The sequence below is a fragment of the Oncorhynchus mykiss genome, chromosome 17 (assembly GCF_013265735.2).
Source record: "Oncorhynchus mykiss isolate Arlee chromosome 17, USDA_OmykA_1.1, whole genome shotgun sequence".
In the NCBI taxonomy this organism is placed as follows: domain Eukaryota; kingdom Metazoa; phylum Chordata; class Actinopteri; order Salmoniformes; family Salmonidae; genus Oncorhynchus; species Oncorhynchus mykiss.
The window spans coordinates 2,925,970-2,948,977 of NC_048581.1; the positions used below are offsets into that span (position 1 = coordinate 2,925,970).

The 23,008-nt window shown below is 42.1% G+C and overlaps 2 protein-coding genes across 2 annotated transcripts; both read left to right on the forward strand.

Annotated features, from left to right (window-relative positions):
• Positions 1–1,107: 1,107 nt before the first annotated feature.
• Positions 1,108–7,672, forward strand: LOC118940189 (zinc finger protein 391-like). Its single transcript, XM_036948606.1, has 3 exons — positions 1,108–2,021; positions 5,606–6,028; positions 6,316–7,672. The coding sequence occupies exons 1-3, from the start codon at positions 1,361–1,363 to the stop codon at positions 6,705–6,707; spliced, it is 1,476 nt and encodes a 491-aa protein (XP_036804501.1). The 5' UTR covers positions 1,108–1,360; the 3' UTR covers positions 6,708–7,672.
• Positions 7,673–10,568: 2,896 nt separating this feature from the next.
• Positions 10,569–17,846, forward strand: LOC110519132 (gastrula zinc finger protein XlCGF17.1-like). Its single transcript, XM_036948615.1, has 2 exons — positions 10,569–11,000; positions 16,267–17,846. The coding sequence occupies exons 1-2, from the start codon at positions 10,700–10,702 to the stop codon at positions 17,142–17,144; spliced, it is 1,179 nt and encodes a 392-aa protein (XP_036804510.1). The 5' UTR covers positions 10,569–10,699; the 3' UTR covers positions 17,145–17,846.
• The last annotated feature ends 5,162 nt before the right edge of the window (positions 17,847–23,008 follow it).

Sequence of the window (23,008 nt, forward strand, 5' to 3'; positions counted from 1 at the left end):
AATCTGCCCTGTAATATACTAACAAAAAAAACAGTTGAAATGTCTATCAAAGTTATTGTGATCGTATAGTGGATTTAACAATTCCTACTAATTCCTAATTTACTATAATAAATATAAATACATTATTTCCATGTGTCTCATATTCACTACATCAGAATAAACTGTCATCCATTTTAGTATCAAAAAATTATCAAATTAACCTGAAATATTACTCAAAGTCCCCATCTGGTGGCGAAGAAGTATAATACACCTAAACTAACAAAACCGGGCTGAGAAACGGGCTGGTGTTCATGAGTTTATAAGACATATACTTTATACATTTGTCATAAATTACCTGCTTTGATGAGACACACAGTGTGGATGAATGATCAGTAGTCGACAGGGTAAAAATAGCACTCCTAAAAGAAGATGCATTTTCCAGTTAGATACCAACTTGAAAGAGGGATCTTTAGCATAAAACCCACAAGGAAAACAGAGATTTGGCAAATAACATATAAAGAGAGGCTGACTTGACACCAAACCAACAACAGTAGTTACTAAAACATAAATTGCTAATGTGTGATTTAAAACGTGGATTTTATGATGTAATGTCAATTTTATACCTTTCTATCCCAGGACCACTCAATTTTCAAGTTCTCCATAAATCTGCTGTGGATTACCCAGAATCCCACACCTTTATCACACGAGCGGGGCAGCGGTCTAAGGCACTGTTCTTAACTGAATTGCCTAGCTAAATAGAGGATACAAATATTTTTTAAATGTAACTTCGTTACACTGGCAAACAAACTCAGTAGCACAGAGAATATCATCCATATGACGTTGAGAAATACTGCATTGTGTGTAGTTTGGAAGAGTCACAAAATAAGTTAATAAATATGTAATAACGCAAAAACATAACTGTTTGTTCTTATAGGTACCATATCGTGACGACAACTAGCTTACTAAGTCTTTAACCACACTGTATTGTTACACTGGTGAGTAAAAACTCCTGCTTCCTACACTTTAACTTGTTGTCTGAAGATAAAATATACATTTTACTCAACTGCGTTACCCACTCCAGTCAGCAGATGGCGGTCTGGGAATTTAAGGCGATGCTGCTGGTGTGACGTATAATCTAGTGGACGGAACGCTTCTTTCAACAGCAGCAACAGTTCGTCAGACACCTCGGTAGCTTGCTAGACAAAATAGCCGAACAAATAAAGCTCTTTAGACGCTTCAGTGTTTATTAGCCACTGTCTTTTAAAACCATTTATGTCGTCTAGTTAGTTATCCGATTTAATTTCATATTTAGAGTGTTGTTATTAGTAAGCTAGCGGGCTGGTTAAGTTAGCATTAGCCTAGCTAGCTAACATCTCCGACCATGCGGTCACTAAGCTACTCTCCTTCTTATGAAGAGAAGGATATCACAGTAAATCAAGAAGTAGAGAGTGGGGCCTTTACTGTGAAAGAAGAGGAGGACGCGTTCAGAGTGAAAGACGAGGAAGATATCACAGTAAAACAAGAAGTAGAGAGTGAGGCTGTTACTTTGAAAGAAGAGGAAGACACTCCTGCTGCTAAGGAAGAGGTGGATATCACAGTAAAACAAGAAGTAGAGGGTGGGGCCGTTACTGTGAAAGAAGAAGAGAAAGACACGTTCAGAGTGAACGAGGAGGAGGATGTTGTTACTTTAAAAGTGGAGGAGGATGTTACTGTAAAAGAGGAGGAGGATGTTACTGTAAAAGAAGAGGAGGATGTTACTGTAAAAGAAGTGGGGGATGTTACTGTAAAAGAAGAGGAGGATGTTACTATAAAAGAAGAGGGGGGTGTTACTGTAAAAGAAGAGGAGGATGTTACTGTAAAAGAAGAGGGGGGTGTTACTGTAAAAGGAGAGGAGGATTCCGTTTTTGGAGTGAAAGAGGAGGAGTGGGAAATGACTGTTACATCAAAAGAAGAGGAGGAACCTGGATATCTGGGCCCGGTTTCCCAAACGCATCTTAAGGCATCCAATGGTTCTAACGATGAACCGGCCCTGATTAACACTAGTAAGTACTGTCTTAACAACAGAGGCACAAACTCTGCAGTTGTTGAACTGATGTTTGGTGTTAAAGCAGAAATCTGCAATTGCTACATCCATTTTGTTACTTTTAAATTATTTATTTATAGCTATTGATTATTGAGGAATATAACACATGCCGCTTAGTTCAACTGTTTTTGTACCCCATCAAAACCCCAAATAAGCTTTTTTTATTCCAATGTTTAGAAACAATGTAAATCAACACTGTATCGCCTCAACATGGTTAAAACTATAATGTTGATATCATGGATGGTCAGTTCTTGCATCCACAGGTCTGTCTATGAATTTGAGAGTAGTTACATTTCTCCAGTCCCATCCATCATCTTATTACCAAAACAGTGGTGGAATGACAGCTTTGTTATTGTCACAACTGCAGATTAGTTGTGAGGGTTTTTTAAACATCAAGAAAATGGCTGCCCAGAGACATGGTTTGGTAAACAGTTGAGGGATGGGGTAAGGAGAAGTGTAACCACTCTCAAATGCATAGAGAAATCTATTGTAGCAACCGTACATCTTGGCGTAACAGTTATAAGGTGTTGGCTTGACAGTCTCTGGACCCAGGTTTGAGTTCAGCTCAGGGCCTCCCCCTGAATTAAATACACTATGAATACAAAGACTGGCCATCCATGAGGTCAAAATGATCGTTTTAAACAGATTGAGGCTATATAGTATATTCTAGAATTGATCCATGATGTCATAATGATAGTTTAACCAGGTTTCTAGGATATATAGTATATTCTAGAATTGATCCATGATGTCATAATGATAGTTTAACCAGGTTTCTAGGATATATAGTATATTCTAGAATTGATCCATGATGTCATAATGATAGTTTAACCAGGTTTCTAGGCTATATAGTATATTCTAGAATTGATCCATGATGTCATAATGATAGTTTAACCAGGTTTCTACGCTATATAGTATATTCTAGAATTGCCAGTGTAGATTTCCTGTGGGGGTCAAATTGTTACAGCTGTTGATAAGTCATTGTATAATATTCAGCCAATTTATTTTCAGGCGAAACATACCTATATTCAATTACATTCATGAATTGGTTTGAGACCTTAATTTTAAAACTTTCTCAAAGTTGGTGCCTTGACAGATTCATAGAAAATGTTTTGTCATAAAATAATATTTTTTATTTATTTAAATGTAACCTTTATTTAACTAGGCAAGTCAGTCAAGAACAAATTCTTATTTACAATGACTGCCTACCCCGGACGATGTTTCCTCCGACACATTGGTGCGGCAGGCTTCCGGGTTGGATGTGCGCTGTGTTAAGAAGCAGTGCGACTTGGTTGGGTTGTGTTTCAGGGGTCGCGTGGCTTTCAACCTTCGTCTCTCCCGAGCCCGTACAGGAGTTGTAGCGATGAGACAAGATAGTAACTACTAACAATTGGATGCAACGAAATTGGGGCAAAATTCACAAAAAAAAGTTGAACCCAGGTTGAAAATATCCTGATGAAAATAAATATCCTATAAATCACATTGGCTGCACATGACCTGTCTACAATGAACTTTAAACATGGTTGGCCCGAATCTCGTGATAGCAAGTTTGTAACATTGTATAAAATATTCTAGGCCCTCGGTTTCCTGTTCCAGTGAGTTTGGGACAGACACAGCTGTCGGCTATTTGTGAAAAGGATAAGAAGTAATCAGGTTTTTTATGACATTTCCACTGGATCAGAGCATTACATTTTTCCCTTTTATTCTGAGTGGTTATCGAAAGGGCGAGAGCTGGAAATATTTTACGAAAATACTTTGAGGAACTATTGTCATTCGCAATTGATTTTGATTAGACTTTGTTGCTGTTTGAGGTGAAGAAAAAATGACTTTGAGAAGCTTCACAACTCATTAGTGGTGCAGCGTTAAGACAATCAGAAATACTATCAGACATCCCCAAATGTAACTGACTATAATTACTCTTTCCTGAAGGAGGGAAACGAGGTACAACACCTGTTTGAACCCGCCCCTTCCTGGGTCGGCGAAGAGCGGTATTAAATTTAAGGAATAAATCCAAGCCTCACTCATCACCTGTAGAAGGCGGGGCTTCCAGCGAGGCACGGATTTAATAGTATGTTGTACCTAGTTTCCCTCCTTCAGGGAACAGTAGTTATAGTCATAACGTGTGGATTTAATAGTATGTTGTACCTAGTTTCCCTCCTTCAGGGAACAGTAGTTATAGTCATAACGTGTGGATTTAATAGTATGTTGTACCTAGTTTCCCTCCTTCAGGGAACAGTAGTTATAGTCATAACGTTATGCTTGTAATATGATGAACTTCAACTTCAATACGGATCTTGGGAATCATTTTCTGAATAACAAACATCACGACATGCAACAACAACCAAAGTGCTTCTTCATTCATTACTCTGGTAAAGACAGTCATGCCGTGCTCCACGTTGGATCCAACATCCCTAACAAATTGATGTTTATAATGTGTTATTGTCTGCTTGATTTACAGTAGGGGCTTGTTAGTCTGTTTGCACACAGAGACACTGAGTTCATAATGTGTAGAGAACTGTCCCTTGATGGATAGGCTATTGTACAAAACACAGAGATATTTTCATTTATTCAGGACATTTAGAATGACAACACATAGTAACACATAGTAACACTAGTGGGATTATTCACAAAATTATCTGGTGATCAGGTTATGAAATGTCATGACAAAGACATTTTAGTTTCCATGTTTCACCTGAAATATTAAATGATTTATAGTCCTCGGTCTGTTGTAAGGGTCCTACAGTAGGTCTGTGTTGTAAGTCATGGGTCCTACTGTAGGTCTGTGTTGTTGTTAGGTGAAGTTATTGGTCCTACAGTAGGTCTATGCTTCTGTTAGGTGATGTTATAGGCAAATTTGGCAAACACTTAGTGTTCAAACCCTCGTTGTCAGGCTGATGGAAAATCTAGCAAAAAGAGCATTTTACTGGTTGAAGTGTTTTTTAAATACAATGCGGTTGATTTGTGATGACGACACAAACATGATTTTAAGCAGGACATTCAAACGAGCCTTACAATTCTAATCCAAAGTAGTGTGAAATGCTCTCATAAGCAACCTGGAAATGGAGGTTACTTCCCTTCCCTACTTTTCCCCCATTCATATTCAGAATACATTGTGAAAAACTAAAATCTTTGCTCACCATTTTTGCTCCAGGCAGATATACTACATCCATAACTATCGGTTTCCTCATTAGGGGGACGAGTTTCTACCACCAAATTGCATGTGCATCGCCCTCGTGTCGCAATTTAAGCAAACACAGAAAGGTGCCTATGTTGGAGACCAAAAGTTGTCTGGCACACTTCTTAGGATTTCAACAACTTTAATAACTTATTTCTAGCCTACAATCATCGATGTTACTACTAATGTGAAAACAAGACAAAATAGGACTATTCTTGCTCATTTTAAGACAATTGTCAAATAATCAGTACATTCATTACAGACAACAATTGTTGTACAACATCATGGCTACGCTGTTGGCATCACCTTTTACAGTGGATTACCGCTGTTGTGGGCCTTTAATCATCTGTCTGACTTTGTTGTTCACACAGGAGAGAGACGGGACTACCGTGGATCCTCTGGGGAGCCTCAACAACCTCATGATGCTGACAAGGCAGAGAAGAGTCTCTCCAGATCAGAACCCCCCAAGAAACACCTGCAGAGATCCACAGGGAAGATAACTCACTGCTGCTCTGACTGTGGGAAGAGATTCACCTCATCAGGCATTACAATTCATCAGCGAACACACAGAGGGGAGAAATCTTATAGCTGTGATCAATGTGGGAAGAGTTTTACTACATCTGGCTCTCTGACTTTACACAGGAGAACACACACAGGAGAGAAACCTTATAGCTGTACTCAATGTGGGAAGAGTTTTACTCAGCTCAGCAGCCTAATAACACACCAGAGAATACACACAGGAGAGAAACCTTATAGCTGTACTCAATGTCGGAAGAGTTTTACTAATCCATCCGGCCTGAATGTGGGAAGAGTTTTACTCAGCTCAGCAGCCTAATAACACACCAGAGAATACACACAGGAGAGAAACCTTATAGCTGTACTCAATGTCGGAAGAGTTTTACTAATCCATCCGGCCTGATATCACACCAGAGAACACACACAGGAGAGAAACCTTATAGCTGTACTCAATGTGGGAAGAGGTTTACTCAACAATGCAACCTGATATCACACCAGAGAACACACACAGGAGAGAAATCCTATAGCTGTGATGAATGTGGGAAGAGTTTTGCCCAATCTGGAGCGCTGACAGTGCACCAGAGAATACACACAGGAGAGAAACCTTTTAGCTGTGGTCAATGTGGGAAGAGTTTTGGTCAATCTGGAGATCTGAGAGTGCACCAGAGAACACACACAGGAGAGAGACCTTATAGTTGTGGTCAATGTGGGAAGAGTTTTGGTCAATCTGGAGATCTGAGAGTGCACCAGAGAACACACACAGGAGAGAGACCTTATAGCTGTGATCAATGTGGGAAGAGTTTTGCCCAATCTGGAGCGCTGACAGTGCACCAGAGAATACACACAGGGGAGAGACCTTATAGCTGTAGTCAATGTGGGAACAGTTTTGCTGCATCAAGAACTCTGACTCAACACCAGAGAATACACACAAGAGAGAAATCTTTTGTCTGTGAATAATGTGGGAAGAGTTGTGGTATCACACCAGAGAGCACACACAGGAGAGATACCTTATAGCTGTGATCAGTGTGCCAAGAGATACTTTAATAAAATATCTCTGATCAAACATCAGAAAATACATACATTAATTAGTTATTTCATGATATCAATGAAAAGATGTCACAATGTAGAATGTTTTAACATTGTAGTAGGAGTATTTTAATGACGTCACAATGTAGAACCCTAAACATTTGTCCCCTGTTCTATTGATTTCAACATGATATGGATATTAGACTCAGGGGGGAAATCCAGGCTCTGAAATGGAAGAGTATTATTTAACAAACAGTGATTAACAAAAAATGTGTTTTGTTCCACTTACCACGTTCGTGATCCACTTGAATCAAAATGCAACACTTCAAAATGTATCAAGCTGTTTTCTGCAAGTTGTCCTCTAACCAGGGATATACACATTACTCCCAAATTCAGTGTGGTTTTTGAGCTGTTAGCTTTAACAGGACGTGCAACCTCATCTCTCTTCTCGCACAAATGATTTTAGCATGATATTGATGAGTTATAACAAATAAGTGTTGTGTTCCTTTGTTTAGTGACTCCTAAATTTAAATGCATCCCTCCAAAATGTAGCTGACTGTCTTCTGCAGGTTGTCCTCTAACCAGTGAGGTAAAAGATATCTCCCATTTCCATGTGTTTTTTTAGTTGTGTTAGTTTCAACATCACGTACAACCTAATTTCCCCTCTAATCGATATCAGTGATTTATTGCGTCTTGTCAAAACAACAGCGTTTTTGGTGCTTGTGCAGTTTATAAGGAGCTTGTTTTAAAAATACAAGAAATATGATTATTGTGGCAGATGTTTGTCTATATAGCACATTTTATGTTTAGGTTTTCAATTTATCCCTAACTGTTTCTGCATATTGGTTATTGATTTGGAGACATTAAAACTGTGTTTTGACATTGGGGATATCACACCTAGCAAAATGTAATTGAAAAGACGTTGAAAATAAGACTATGCAACTAAATATTTCATATTTACATTTCATGTAACATTTAGTAATCATAATTATTTATGCAACCAACTGACAATTTTTGGGTACAATTATATTGACGTTGTTGCCCTGCTTTTAAAATATCAGGGTTAATTTTCCAGCCTGCTGAAGGTGTGGTGGAGTGGTAAACACCACCCCCTGCTCTACCAGGGGCTTGAGGTGGTCTCCCACAGCTCTGCTTGTGTCATGTTCTGTGACCTTGCCATTCCATTTCTTGACTGCCCCTGTAACACAGAAATAAATAAATTTAGTCATATTGTATAAAACATTAAAAGTAATCATTATGGAGCGTCTATGGCCTCAGTTACACCTGGCACCTAAATGTGACTTCTGTCATCCGATCACTCCAAGCTGCATTAGGTTCAGATCTACCAGGATGGGCCTTTGACAGTCTGGATGCAGTCAGGCCACTGAATATAAATAAGCAACGTAAAGAGGTGGGGTGAATGAGTGGGGAAAAGTACATTCTACACAAATGACCATAATAGCAAAGAACAAATGTGTGTGCCTGAGACCTCCTGTCTCAGCCTCCAGTATTTATGCTGCAGTAGTTTATGTGTCGGGGGGCTAGGGTCAGTTTGTTATATCTGGAGTACTTCTCCTGTCCTATTCGGTGTCCTGTGTGAATTTAAGTGTGCTCTCTCTAATTCTCTCTTTCTCTCTCTCGGAGGACCTGAGCCCTAGGACCATGCCTCAGGACTACCTGACATGATGACTCCTTGCTGTCCCCAGTCCACCTGGCCGTGCTGCTGCTCCAGTTTCAACTGTTCTGCCTTATTATTATTGGACCATGCTGGTCATTTATGAACATTTGAACATCTTGGCCATGTTCTGTTATAATCTCCACCCGGCACAGCCAGAAGAGGACTGGCCACCCCACATAGCCTGGTTCCTCTCTAGGTTTCTTCCTAGGTTTTGGCCTTTCTAGGGAGTTTTTCCTAGCCACCGTGCATCTACACCTGCATTGCTTGCTGTTTGGGGTTTTAGGCTGGGTTTCTGTACAGCACTTTGAGATATCAGCTGATGTACGAAGGGCTATATAAATTAATTTGATTTGATTTTGATTTGAAATTAACTTTCATACAGCCAAAAGGGGTGGGAAATTACACCAATATCAGTCGTCAATTTGCACTAATGTAAATAAACATGGATGATGGAACATATTCCCTTTTGCTGATGTGATGAACCACTAAGGGGACATAAATATTTACCATCTAAACCATGTGTGTCCTCTCACCTCTCTGGCTGTAGAAGTGTTCTTCCTAACCAGTCCCTCAACAGCTCTCTGACTGAGCTCCACCCTCACTGGGTCTTCAGAGGAGAGGAAGGCTGAGGAGGGTTGGAAGGATGAATGGATCAGTCACTCAATAAAGTGTAGAGCTGCTGTCTGACAAAATCACAATTTTAGTAGTTCATTAAAATAAATAAGGCTTTATGACTGCTGAACACCAACTATCAATCACTTAGATTGTGTAATTTCAGGTAGCGATACATCCATGGGACGTCCCTAGCCCATTGAAGTTTACATCTAAAATGGTTAAATTAGGGATTAAGGTTAGGGTTTAGGGTAGGGATGTCCCAAGAATCCCAGATAGCATTGACCATTGTGCATTTGTAACCGATGTGAAATGGCTAGCTAGTTAGCCTGGTGTGCGCTAATAGCGATGATAACGATGTTTCGTGGGAGGCAGTTGTTTATGTGTGCAGAGTCCCTGGTTCGAGCCCAGGTAGGGGCGAGGAGAGGGACGGAAGCTATACTGTTACACATTCTTCAGTCTCTTTTACGTAGCCGGTGTAAAAGAAACACAGACAAGACAAGTAGGCGCTTAGGTCATTATGGTCATTGTAGTTTAAAAAAAATAGCATCTAATTATGTGTTACTGTATGTTAGAGAAGAATGTGTTCTTTCTATTCCAGGGGACAGCAGAGGAACTTCATCGATTCCACTCCTTCATCAATACAAGCAGTGAACATCTGAAATTCACCCTCACCTTTAATGCGCATGAAACAAGTTACCAGATGGTTGGACTATACTTTTCTCATCAATCATCTTAAATACCATACTTAAAAACTGGAAATCAACCAATCCTTACCTATGATGTTAACTACATCAGAAATAACTTAAAATGTATAACTTTAAATTAAACCAATCGTTTGCACTCATGACTTGAGTGATTAAAGTAAACCAACGTTTTGGAAAGACATAATGCCATCTAACCAATCAAAGAATGTTAGCTATATGCAGTTATCTTAGACAGCCAGCTAACGTTAGCTATTTAGCCAACTAGCTATTAGCCTAAACAGCATAACCAACCAGCGCGGTTACGGTCAGCAGAGACCAACTACCGGAGACCAATTATAACCCATCTAACAGTAAGCCAAGGTGTAAACAGTTACAAAACTCCCGAGGTCGAATTCACAGAAAACATGCTGAAAAGTAGTGATGGGGAAACAAAGCTTTCTGAAGTATTGGCTCTTTCCAGATAATAATTTAAAAATAAATACATAGGTTCATTACTCAAGGCTTTGAGCGACACAGAATTTAGAATGGCCACATTTTGAAAAATGACATCCCACACGGTAGCAGCGTAGCCTTCATGTCTTCTACGAAACCACGGGCCCTGATTGAGAGCATCAAGTCCATGCTGCATTGTGGGTAAACGGTGACTGGCTGACTGATTTATAAATAATAATGAGTAGTTATTTATGGCGCAAGGTGATTTATAAATTAAGTGATTTGTAAATTAGTCAGTCAGCAGCCACCTGCACTGGCGGCTGCAATGTCGAACGAGCCCAAATTCATCAATACCAATCAGGTGTTCAACGAAATGATTCTTCAGACGTCATTGATCACGTGCTGCTGATAAAGGGACTCTGCTTTGAATTATACCGCTTAGCGACTTCAGTACATGCCTCATAGCTCCAGTCTCAAACTTAACCCCGTTCCTGATGATGAAGAAGAGGTGGTCTGCCTGCTGGATGGAGAAAGACGCTCTCGTGGAAGAGGAGGCTGTTACAATACAAAAACAAGTAGAGGTTGAGGCTGTTATCGTGAAAGAAGAAGAGAAAGAGGTCTCAGTTAAAGAAGAGGAAGACTCGTTCAGAGTCAAAGTGAAAGAAGTGGAGGGGGAAGTGACTGTCACATCGAAAAATGAAGAAGAGGAGGAAACTGGATATCTGGGCCCGGTTTCCCAAGCGCATCTTAAGGCGTCGGATGGTTCTAACGATGAACGGGCCCTGATTAACACGAGTAAGTACTGTCTTAAAAACAGAAGCACAAGCTCTGCGGTTGTTGAACTGATGTGTGGTGTTAAAGGAGAAATTTGCAATTGCTACATCCATATTTTGACTTTTAAATTATTTATTTATAGCCATTGATTCTTGAAGAATATAACCCATGCCTTATGAGCTTAGTTCAACTGTTTACCACATCAGAACAACCCCAAATAAGCTTTTTTTGCTCCAATGTTTAGAAACAATGTAAACCAACACTGTATAGCCTCAACATGGTTAAAACTATAATGTTGATATCATGGATGGTCAGTCCTTGCATCCATAGGTCTGTCTATGAATTTGAGAATAGTTCAATTTCTCCAGCCCCATCCTTCATCTTATTACCAAAATAGTGGTGTAATTACAGCTTTGTTGTTGGTTGACCTGCAGATTGGTTGATTGAATGTTGTGTGTCTTTTTTAAAGGGGCCATCTAGTTTTTCAACAAACAAAATGGCTGCCTAGGGACCTGAGCTGTGTTAGAATACTCATACTAACCGTACTATTTGTGATGTTAATTGAGTATATAGTTTGCTTATTATAGTATGATGTAGTTAGTATGCCAAATGTTCCCGGATGTCGTACTAAATTCACCAAAATATGAAATATACACGCAGTACTTTACGGCCCATAATCCAATTCTTCAGGAAATGGGCGTGACTTCACATCGATTTCAGATTTGAAGAAAATGGAGGAAAATATTCAGCCAAAGTCCAACGAGAGCGGATACAAATGAACTGCTTTAAAAACCTGTTGGTACTAGGGGGCAGTATTTTCATTTTTGGAAAAATAACGTTCCCAAATTAAACAGGATATTTTGTCAGGACAAGATGCTAGAATATGCATATAATTGACAGCTTAGGATAGAAAACACTCTAAAGTTTCCAAAACTGTAAAAAATATTGTCTAACAGAACTGATGTTACAGGCGAAAGCCTGAGAAAAATCCAATCCGGAAGTGACTCGTCTTTTGAAAGCCCTGCGTTCCGATGTGTCCCTATTGAGCTGTGAATGCCCTATCAACCAGATTACGCTTTCTACGTATTCCCCAAGGTGTCTACAGCATTGTGACATAGTTTTACGCATTTATATTGAAAAATACCCGTAGGCGGCTTCATTGCGCAAGTTGTCACCTGACGCTCCCTGAGAAATTCTTGCATAAAATACAGAGGTAGCCATTATTCCAATCGCTTCTACTGAGAAACCAATTGTCCCGGTTGATATATTATCGAATAGATATTTGAAAAACACTGAGGATTGATTATAAACAATGTTTGCCATGTTTCTGTTGATTATTATGGAACTAATTTGGAATATTTTTCGGCGTTGTCATGACCGCAATTTCCGGTCGATTTCTCAGCCAAACATGAAGAACAAAATGAGCTATTTCGCCTACAAAAATAATATTTTGGGAAAAAATGAACTTTGGCTATCTACCTGGGAGTCTCGTGAGTGAAAACATCCGAAGTTGGTCAAAGGTAAACAATTTAATTTGATTGCTTTTCTGATTTTCGTGACAAGGTTGCCTGCTGCTAGCAAGGCATAATGCTATGCTAGGCTATCGATAAACTTACACAAAGGCTTGTCTAGCTTTGGCTGTAAAGCATATTTTGAAAATCTGAGATGACAGGGTGATAAACAAAAGGCTAAGCTGTGTTCCAATATATGAATAGGAATATTTTCTAGGAAGATTTATGTCCGTTGCGTTATGCTAATTAGTGTCAGATGATAACGGTCCCGTTCACGGGATGGGGTGTCACTAGAGGTTAAATAATTATGACAAATGTTGAGCAATGTAATAAAGTAATGACTTTTCAAATAAGTTACGTTACACGTTATGTTAGCTACACTATCCTTACAAAAGGCATAGCATATCTTTACAGCAGTATGTATCGGTATGTTAACTAGCTACCTAACGTCAGTTGGCTACTTATACATCAAACTTGCCAGTATATTAACTATATTCTAACTAACTACCCAATGTTGATTGAATTGATTAGAGAGCAGAATAACTGATGAATTTAATAACACTCAACACCCGTTGAATATGGCCGGTGTCAGTAAACATCTGCAAAAATGCTCAAATTAAATTGTTGCCAGCAGCACAGTTAGTCACCAACACTCTGGATAACATGAAAACAGCCTAACCAGCTCTGCTATAGGGCAAGTAAAATGGTAAGAGTGAGGTTTTCTCTGATTTGTGTCTAGCAAGCTATCCAACGTTAGCCAGTTAGCTTGGGTGCTTTACTGTCATTGCGAGGTCAGAACGCTTGGATCAACCCTACTCCTCAGCCATATAGTATTAGTTTACAAACAGTGGTGTTATACGAGCTTATGTTTTGGTTTCTGGTGGGGTAATACGGCTGAAACATTTGAGGCATTTATAAGTTATATTCTTCAAGAATCAATGGTTATATAGTAAATGGGTATTTCTATAACTGCCAGTGTAGATTTCCTGTGGGGGTCAAATTGTTAGAGCTGTTGATAAGTCATTGTATAATACTCCAGCAATTATTTTCATGCCATTACATTAAAGGCGAAAGATTGTCTTTTCTTAGCAAGGTGTTGCTCAAATAATGTTAGGTGCTAATCTCTAGTTAGCGGGCTAGCTAGCTTGCTAAATGTATTAAGAGTCAGAGCAAACGTAGCTAGCTAATACTGCCTGGTACCAGTGCTGGTGTAGGCCTAGATAAGCATCAAATCAAATCAAATTTATTTATATAGCCCTTCGTACATCAGCTGATATCTCAAAGTGCTGTACAGAAACCCAGCCTAAAACCCCAAACAGCAAGCAATGCAGGTGTAGAAGCACGGTGGCTAGGAAAAACTCCCTAGAAAGGCCAAAACCTAGGAAGAAACCTAGAGAGGAACCAGGCTATGTGGGGTGGCCAGTCCTCTTCTGGCTGTGCCGGGTGGAGATTATAACAAAACATGGTCAAGATGTTCAAATGTTCATAAATGACCAGCATGGTCGAATAATAATAAGGCAGAATAGTTGAAACTGGAGCATCAGCACAGCCAGGTGGACTGGGGACTGCAAGGAGTCATCGTGTCAGTTATTCCTGGGGCCTGGTCCTAGGGCTCAGGTCCTCCGAGAGAGACAAAGAAAGAGAGAATTAGAGAGAGCATATGTGGGATGGCCAGTCCTCTTCTGGCTGTGCCGGGTGGAGATTATAACAGAACATGGCCAAGATGTTCAAATGTTCATAAATGACCAGCATGGTCGAATAATAATAAGGCAGAATAGTTGAAACTGGAGCATCAGCACAGCCAGGTGGACTGGGGACTGCAAGGAGTCATCGTGTCAGGTAGTCCTGGGGCATGGTCCTAGGGCTCAGGTCCTCCGAGAGAAAGAGAGAAGGAGAGAATTAGAGAACGCACACTTAGATTCACACAGGACACCAAATAGGACAGGAGAAGTACTCCAGATATAACAAACTGACCCCAGCCCCCCGACACATAAACTACTGCAGCATAAATACTGGAGCATGTATGTGCAGCGGTATCTTATCAGAAAGGAGTAGGCGAAGTATGAAGATGTTGGTTAGCTAGCAGGCTACATGAAGTAAGAAAACAAAATGTAATGTAACATCTAATTACGCTCAACTGGAAACACTGACCGACACTTTGGTTCCTACCATGTCTTCTGAGGTTTATTGTCAGACTACACTCATCAGGTGTATTGCTGCCACCTACTGTACGGGGTTGTAAAAATAACCAAAACGCAAAAGAAATGGGATTAACAAATCATGCTAATTACGTAAAATAAAAAATAAACACTTCCCAAATTCACTCCAATACCCTGAATTTCAAACATAAATGGTGCTATTCAGATCCCTACACAGGTTCAGGAACCTGTGAGGGGGGGAACTTCTTCATTCAGTACTCCCTGTAACATTTTGTCTGAAGTCCTGGGGATCCAGAAATCTGTTTGCCGCCTTCACAATGATGTCTAGCTTCTTAGATGTCTTATTAGTTTATTATTAATGCAATTTATCACTGCAGCAGTGAGGGCAATGGAAACGCAATTTTAGAAACTGCTAGAACACTGTGGTGGTCTGCTTGAAACATGTTGGTATTACAGAGTTGGACACGGCCATGTTATTATCCCACACAGTCTATAAGCAATTTCTAATAAGCAATTTCATAAATGCGTGCAGCGTCTGGTTGCTCCTCATGACACACCACAGAGCAGCAAATATTCTTTACATCATCAACATAGGAATCCCCCGTTTTTATTAAATAATTGAGAAACACAAATTACTTGAGGGAACCAGAGATCAAGATAGGATAACCATTAGGAAAAACTCTTCCTCTTCCCGCTGCTGCTGGCCTTCATAAATTCTGACGTTATGCTCCTGAAGTTTCCAGTAATAGACTAAAACAGCAGTCGCCAACGTTTTCCATTTGGAGTGAACATTTATCTAACCATTTCTACTGATCTGGTGCCAGTTATGATTTTCATATTCACATTTTACTGGAACAGTTACATTTTTAATGCATCTCAAAATCATTGTCTGTGATTAATATACATTCTATATAAATGAAAATTATGTCTAAATAATGTTTACTGCCATTGACAACTATGTAAAAATAGCCTACATAAAGCCAACAAATAAAAACATCTAGAAAATATCCAGATAAAAATAAATCACATTGGCTGCGCATGGGCTGTCTTCATAGAACTTTAAACAGTGTATCAATTATCACCTAGGTCTGTCCGAAACGTGATGGCAACATTGTATGAAATAGTTTGGGACAGACACAGCTGTAAGCTATTTGTGAAAGGGATAAGAAGTAATCAGGTATTGTATGACATTTCCACTGGATCAGAGCAGAGCATAACATTTTTCCATGCATAAACTCCTCCATGCTAATGCAGAAACCGCTCGTTATACCATAGACCTACCGTAGGACCCATAACTTCACCTAACAACAACATAGACCTACAGAAAGGTGCCTATATTGGAGACCAAAAGTTGTCTGGCACACTGTTTAGGATTTCAACAACTTTAAAAACGTATTTCTTGCATACAATCATCGATGTTACTACTAATGGCAAAACAAGACAAAATATAACTATTGCTGTTCACTTGACTGTCCAGACAAATGTCAAATAATTCACATTCATTACAGACATCATTGTTTGTACGACATAATGGCTACGCTGTTGGCATCTCCTTTTTACAGTGTATTTTTGCTGTTGTGGGCCTTAAACCAACTGTCCGACTTTTTGTTCACACAGGAGAGAGACGTGACTATAGTGGATCCTCTGGGGGGCCTCAACAACCTCATGATGCTAACGAGGCAGAGGCGAGTCTCTCCACTTCAAAACACCTCAAGAAACACCAGCAGAGACCCACAGGGAAGAAATCTCATTGCTGCTCTGACTGTGGGAAAGGTTGCAAATCTTCATCAGAACTTAAAATACACCAGAGAACACACACAGGAGAGAAACCTTATAGCTGTGGTCAATGTGGGAGGAGTTTTACCACATCTAGCGGTCTGACATTACACCAGAGAACACACACAGGAGAGAAACCTTATAGCTGTGATCAATGTGGGAGGTGTTTTGTTCAATCTAGCCATCTGACTGAACACCACAGAACACACACAGGAGAGAAACCTTATAGCTGTGATCAATGTGGGAGGAGTTTTGTTAAATCTAGCCATCTGACTGAACACCACAGAACACACACAGGAGAGAAGCCTTATAGCTGTGGTCAATGTGGCAGGACTTTTACTAGATCTAATGGTCTGACAATACACCAGAGAACACACACAGGAGAGAAATCTTACAGCTGTGATCAATGTGGGAGGAGTTTTGTTCAAGCTAGCCATCTGACTCAACACCAGAGAACACACACAGGAGAGAAACCTTATAGCTGTGATCAATGTGGGAAGAGTTTTGTTCAAGCTAGCAATCTGACTCAGCACCAGAGAACACACACAGGAGAGAAGCCTTATAGCTGTGATCAATGTGGGAGGAGTTTTACTACATCTAGCATTCTGACAGTACACCAGAGAACACACACAGGAGAGAAACCTTATAGCTGTGATCAATGTGGGAGGAGTTTTGTTCAAGCTAGCCATCTGACTCAACACCAGAGAACACACACATGAGAGAAACCTTATACTTGTGATTTATGTGGGAGGAGTTTTGTTCAAGCTAGCAATCTGACTCAACACCAGAGAACACACACAGGAGAGAAACCTTTTAGCTGTGATCAATGTGACAAGAGATACTCTGATAACAGATCTCTGATCAAAAAGTCAGAAAATACATGCATGAAGAAGTTGTTTCATGATATCACTGAAATAATGTCACAATGTAGAATGTTTTAACATTGTAGTAGGAGTATTTTAATGATGTCACAATGTAGAATGTTTTAACATTGTAGGAGTATTTTAATGATGTCACAATGTAGAATGTTTTAACATTGTAGTAGGAGTATTTTAATGATGTCACAATGTAGAATGTTTTAACATTGTAGTAGAAGTGTTTTAATGATGTTCTACCTTATCGTTTACCCTGTTCAATTGATTGCAGCATGATATGGATATTAGCCTCAGGGGAAAATCCAGGCTCTGAATTGAAATATTATTTAACAAAGTGAGTAACAAAAAAATAGCTGTGTTACCCTTACTGCGTTGGTGACCCACTTTAATCAAAATGCAGCACTTCAAAATGTAGCTAGCTGTTTTCTACTAGTTGAAAAAGCTGCTTGTTTAAAAAAATACATGTAATATAATAATTGTTGCAGATGTTTGTATTTTCACACATGAAAGCAGTATAATAAATTGGACTATAATCAATTTGATTAACAATCTGACATCACTCCAGTATTTCTTGACAACATTCAAATGCTAATTGTCTTTGTTCCACTACTGAAGAAGCATGACTCAAATCACCTCATATTTCAAACATTCAGCCTGACAAAATATATGTTTTATTATTCCTTGCCTCACCATTAAGTTACTACGGATATTGCAGGAGTTGGTTGCTGATTGTCTCAAGGGTCGGCAGTCAACCAGTTTTGTGTTTAGCCAGTGCGTTGCCATGGATCACAATTTATTTTGGCTGCACGTTTTTCCGTATTGGAGATTAGTTTTGTTTGGGCTCGTTCCAAGGGGACGAGACTTCTAGAAGCTAGTGGGTTTTAGGATTCTATTGAAAGAAACAATTTAAAAAATAATACTATTGTATATTCTTATTTAGAAATTTGTTTTTGTCTTGTTTTTAATTGTTGACAGCCAGACACCATGTGTATTTTGTAGAACCATTGTAGTTGATTATAATGTGAAATGGAAGTTATTTTCTGTTGGGGGTGAGCAGACATGTTCAACAAAAATATAGGATATATTTGTTGTCTACAGGGGGAAGGTGCTACAGGCTTTGGTCTTCCATTTATGTTTTGAGGTTGGACTTTAGCAGGTATAGCTCGTTAGCAGGTAGTGTGCACTGATTGGTGTCACCTCGTTAGTCAGTATGTGTTACACCTGTGCTGGCTTGTCCATCTCGTTAGTGGGAAGGTGTTTCACCTGAGCCGTTCCAGGTTCTATTTAAGAGTGTCTGGCCCAGTGCTCCAGTTGTCTTGATAGATGTGGAGAGTCAACACCTTTTAGTTGCTCCACCTTTTTGATTAAAATATGTTTTCATTCCAAGTTGAAGCTTCTTTCTGAAGAGAGCTTATTTTTTTAAATGAATCAATACAAGCAAACAAGATCGGTTCCGGGGATTGGTATGGCAAATACCTTACGATTTGCCTGGACTGAAAATGAGATGGAGCCGTGGAGTAGAGAGACATTTGGAAGGACTATTTTGATGGGATGCCTCAGGATAGAGGTGAAGGAAGTGCTCTGCCTTCAAGGGAACCCGAATGAGAAGGCTTTCGATGTGACGTTTCACAAAGAAGAAAAACACGACGAAGTAATGAAGATGGCAAAGGAAGCGGAGAAAACGGGACCCCTGTGCCATTATGCGGTGACCAGCCTGGCGAAGAACAACTTCAGGGTGGTCACCGTAACCATGTACAATCCGCACGTGAAAGATGAAGAGGTGAGGGCCTTTCTGGGGAGGTACATGGACAATGTCTCCTCAGCGAGGTACCTCAGGGACTCCCTGGGTTTCTGGAACGGGAGAAGAGGGTTCCAGGCGTTACTCAGGGAGTCCCCGAAGAGTGTGGATGGCTACCTCCATCCTCCGGCGATGTTCTCCCTGGGGGCTGACAGGGGAACACTACTATGCCCGTCAGCCCCCGTTCTGCAGGCGTTGTATGGCCTACGGCCATATCCTGGCCTCGTGCAGTGCCAAGAGGTGTCGATTTTGTGGGTCGGAAGAGCACGAGGCCAAGGAATGTGACGAGCCCAAGGCTTGCCACGGGTGTGGCTCAAGAGCACACCTGTGGCGTGATTGCCCGGCTCGTCACAGGTCATACGCGTCTGCAGCTGGGGGGGGAGCGGGGGATGGGGGGAGGAAAGAAAGGACGCATGCGGATTGCATGGATGGCACAGGGGAAAAGATGGCGCAGGAAGAAGATGGGAAGAAGGATGAGGTGGGAAGAAAGAGGCGAGGAGAAGAAAAGAATGGAACAGGAGAGAAGAAAAAGGGGACGGACGAAGGTGGAGGAGCTGAGAAGAGGGAGAAGGGGACAGTCGTACGAGAAGGAGTGGAAGAGGGAACGGGGACAGTGACGGAGAAGGAGGTGGGAGGGGAGGGGGTGGTAGGGGGGGAGATGGGGGGAAGGAGTGGGGGGACAGCCTGCCAGGCTTCCTCGAGGTCGAAATGAGGGATTTGGTGGAGGGGTTAGTGGGGATGGGACGTTGTGTCTCCCCGCTACCTCCTTCACCAAAGAAGAAAGGGATAAAGAGGGGGAGCTTGGCAGGAAGTGAGAGGGAGGGGGGTGTGGAGGGGGAGGGGGGGTTAAGAGAGTGGCGGGGGGGGGGAGGGGAGGGTAATTTGTCCTCCCGGTTTGCCTCAGCCCCTTGCATTTTAGTGGATGACTCCAGTGAGGGGTCTGTGGGTTGTTTGCTAGAGGGATCCCAACTCCTGTTTGGGGAGATGGGGTCCCCTATATGCAGCCCCGAGGCAAACAGGGAGGGGGGGATGGTGGGTGGGGAGGGAGGACCCAACACACTGCCTGGATCATGGGTTGGGATGGAGGACGGGGGGGCGTCAGGAGAGGAGAGGACGTCCCCGCCGGTGGAGATGGACCAGGGGAGCATCGGGTGAGTCTCCTGGTTTTTCTTTGGGTTTTGGGGTTTTTATTTGTTGTAAATAATTAAATGAATAGTTCTGTTTCTTTTTTTAGTCTAAATGTTAGGGGGTTAAGGGATAATGTTAAAAGGAGGGCGGTTTTTTGTTATTTAGAGGGTGTGGGGTTTGATTTCTGTTTTTTACAGGAGGCTCACCTGAGGGATGGTGGGGATGTGTGTAGATTTAAGAGGGAGTGGGATAAGGGGGAATCTTTTTGGGGCATAGGAGGGGTGCACTCAACAGGAGTAGGGATTTTGTGTGGGCATAGAGAGGTTAAAATAGAGAACACTTTTGTAATAATGCAGGGTAGAGTTTTGGGGATAGATGTTAAGTTTAGAGAAGCTAGATATAGGTTAATTGGGGTGTATGGGCCACAGGTGGCGGCAGACAGGAGGGAGATGGTGGACTGTCTGGCGCCCCTGTGTGTTACAAACAGGCACTTGGTGATAGGAGGAGACTTTAATATAGATTTAGGGTTAGGCGGTGATAGCATAGCAGTGCAGGTGCCATCTCTGGGCTAATGGCTTGCCATGGTCTGGTTGATGGTGGCCTGCACACTACTCCGGCAATGGTCGGTCCTACATGGCGCAACTCCAGGGGGGTTGCGCGGAGGCTCGACTACATTTTTGTATCCAGGTCTTTGGGTCAGTTGTCTGGGCGGCTGTTGCCTGTTTTCTTCACGGATCACGACGGGGTGTTCCTGCAGGTGGGGTCGCCAGTCTGCCTCTTCGGTAGGGGGTACTGGAAGTTAGATCGGGATATACTGGAGGAGCAGGCTTTCGTTGACGCATTTTTTTGTTTCTTTCGGAGGCTTGACGGCCTCCGGTCCATGTGCGAGGGGGTGTTAGAGTGGTGGGATTTAGTCAAGGGGAGGATAAGGGTTTTTATAATAGGATATTGTAGAAGGAAAAAAAGGGAGGAAAGGAGGGAGGTGGATCGTATCCAAAGGTTAATTGAACTCGAGGCAGGCAACCTCGGCGGGTCGAGGCAGGCAACCTCGGCGGGTCGATTGACTGGGAGAGATTCGCAGCCCTAAAGGCGCAGCTCAGGGAGCTGCAGGAGCAGAAGGCTCGAGCTTTCCTGGAGCGTGCGCATAGTGGCTTTCTAGAACATAATGAGACTTGTTCCGCTATGTTCTTTAAGTCGGTTAGGGCCAGACAGAGTAGGAAGGTAATGAAGGGAGTTAGGGAAGAAAATGGTAGTATAGTAAGTAAACCAGAGGAAATGGTCAGGGTGACAACTGATCATTTCCAAGGTTTATTTAAGGAAAGGGAAATAGATGTAGAGCAGGGAAACGTGTTTTTAGAACACTTGTCCCGGCGGTTGCCAGAGGACATTAGAGACGTGATGGAGGCCCAGATCTCACTAGAAGAGGTTGAGAGCGCTCTTAGGAGGATGGGAAAAGGGAAGGTGCCTGGGATGGATGGGCTGCCGGCTGAGTTTTACCTCAAGTTTTGGGGTATACTTGGACCAGTGGTTCTCGAAGTCTTGAAGGCCATCCTTGAGACGGGGGTCCCGGGGGGATCAATGGCTGTTGGTGTGCTGTCACTTCTTTATAAGAAGGGGGAAGCAACTGACCTTGGCAACTGGCGGCCATTGACCATGCTGTGCGTAGATTACAAGATTCTTGCAAAGGTTTTAGCAGACCGGTTGCGCACAGCCCTTCCCTACGTCGTCCACGAGGATCAGACGTGCGGGGTAGAGGGCCGCTCTATAAGATGGAACCTACAGTTGATCAGGGATTCCATCGCTTGGGTTGAAGATAGAGGGCTGCCTTTAATGGTAGCAGCGCTAGATCAGGCGAAAGCTTTTGATCGCGTGAATAGATCTTTTCTATTCAGGGTGTTAGGTAGATTAGGATTTGGGGAGAAGTTTATAGGATGGATCCGTACTTTATATGTCGGAGCGGGGTGTCGAGTTAGTGTAAATAGTCACTTAGGTGACGTTTTTGACCTCTCGTCTGGGGTCAGGCAGGGATGCCCACTCTCGGCTCTCCTCTTCGTTCTGTACATGGAGCCTCTGGGGGCTGCCATTAGGGCAGACACAGGGGTGGAAGGCTTGTTGATCCCTGGAAGCGGTGGGCTGCGTGTTAAGATGACGCAGTACGCCGACGACACTTCCTTGCTGTTGTGCAAGGACTCGTGCCTGACAAGGTCCCTTGCCATCTTTGGGGATTTCACCCGAGCGTCGGGAGCAGTTCTGAACCATGCAAAGTCTTCCGTCAAGTTTTTCGGAAGATGGCGCGGTAGAACGGATGTGCCTGGGGGGTTATCTCTCTGTGAAGGGGCCCTGAGGATTCTCGGGGTTCATTTTGAGACCTCCGGCTCAGCGACGCTAAACTGGAACATGCGTATCGCAGTGGTACAGAGGAAGCTAGCAATGTGGAAGGCTAGGTATTTGTCTTTTATGGGCAAAGTCCTGGTCCTAAAGGTGGATGTGTTGCCGTCTCTTTTGTATGTGGCATACATCTATCCATTGCCGGCTTGTCTGAGGAGGCCTCTAGTGAGGCTTGTGTTTCAGTTTATGTGGAGTGGCAGGTGCGAGTGGGTCGCCAGGGCACGCATGATCTGTCCCATCGGGGAGGGAGGTAGGGGGGTACCACATTTCCCCCTCAAGCTGGACGCCATTTTTGTTTCTTTCTTGTTGACGGAGCTTGCTCGTCCGGTTATACACCCGTCCGGTTACCTCCTGCGGGTGTTCTTCTCGTATAAGGCGAGAAGCGTAATGGTGT

Coding starts and splice junctions, on each gene's coding strand:
- LOC118940189 (XM_036948606.1), top strand. CDS start 1,361: ATGCGGTCACTAAGCTACTCTCCTTCTTATGAAGAGAAGGATATCACA. Junction 2,022..5,605: donor ACCGGCCCTGATTAACACTA/GTAAGTACTGTC, acceptor TTGTTCACACAG/GAGAGAGACGGGACTACCGT. Junction 6,029..6,315: donor GAGTTTTACTAATCCATCCG/GCCTGAATGTGG, acceptor CCCAATCTGGAG/CGCTGACAGTGCACCAGAGA.
- LOC110519132 (XM_036948615.1), top strand. CDS start 10,700: ATGATGAAGAAGAGGTGGTCTGCCTGCTGGATGGAGAAAGACGCTCTC. Junction 11,001..16,266: donor ACGGGCCCTGATTAACACGA/GTAAGTACTGTC, acceptor TTGTTCACACAG/GAGAGAGACGTGACTATAGT.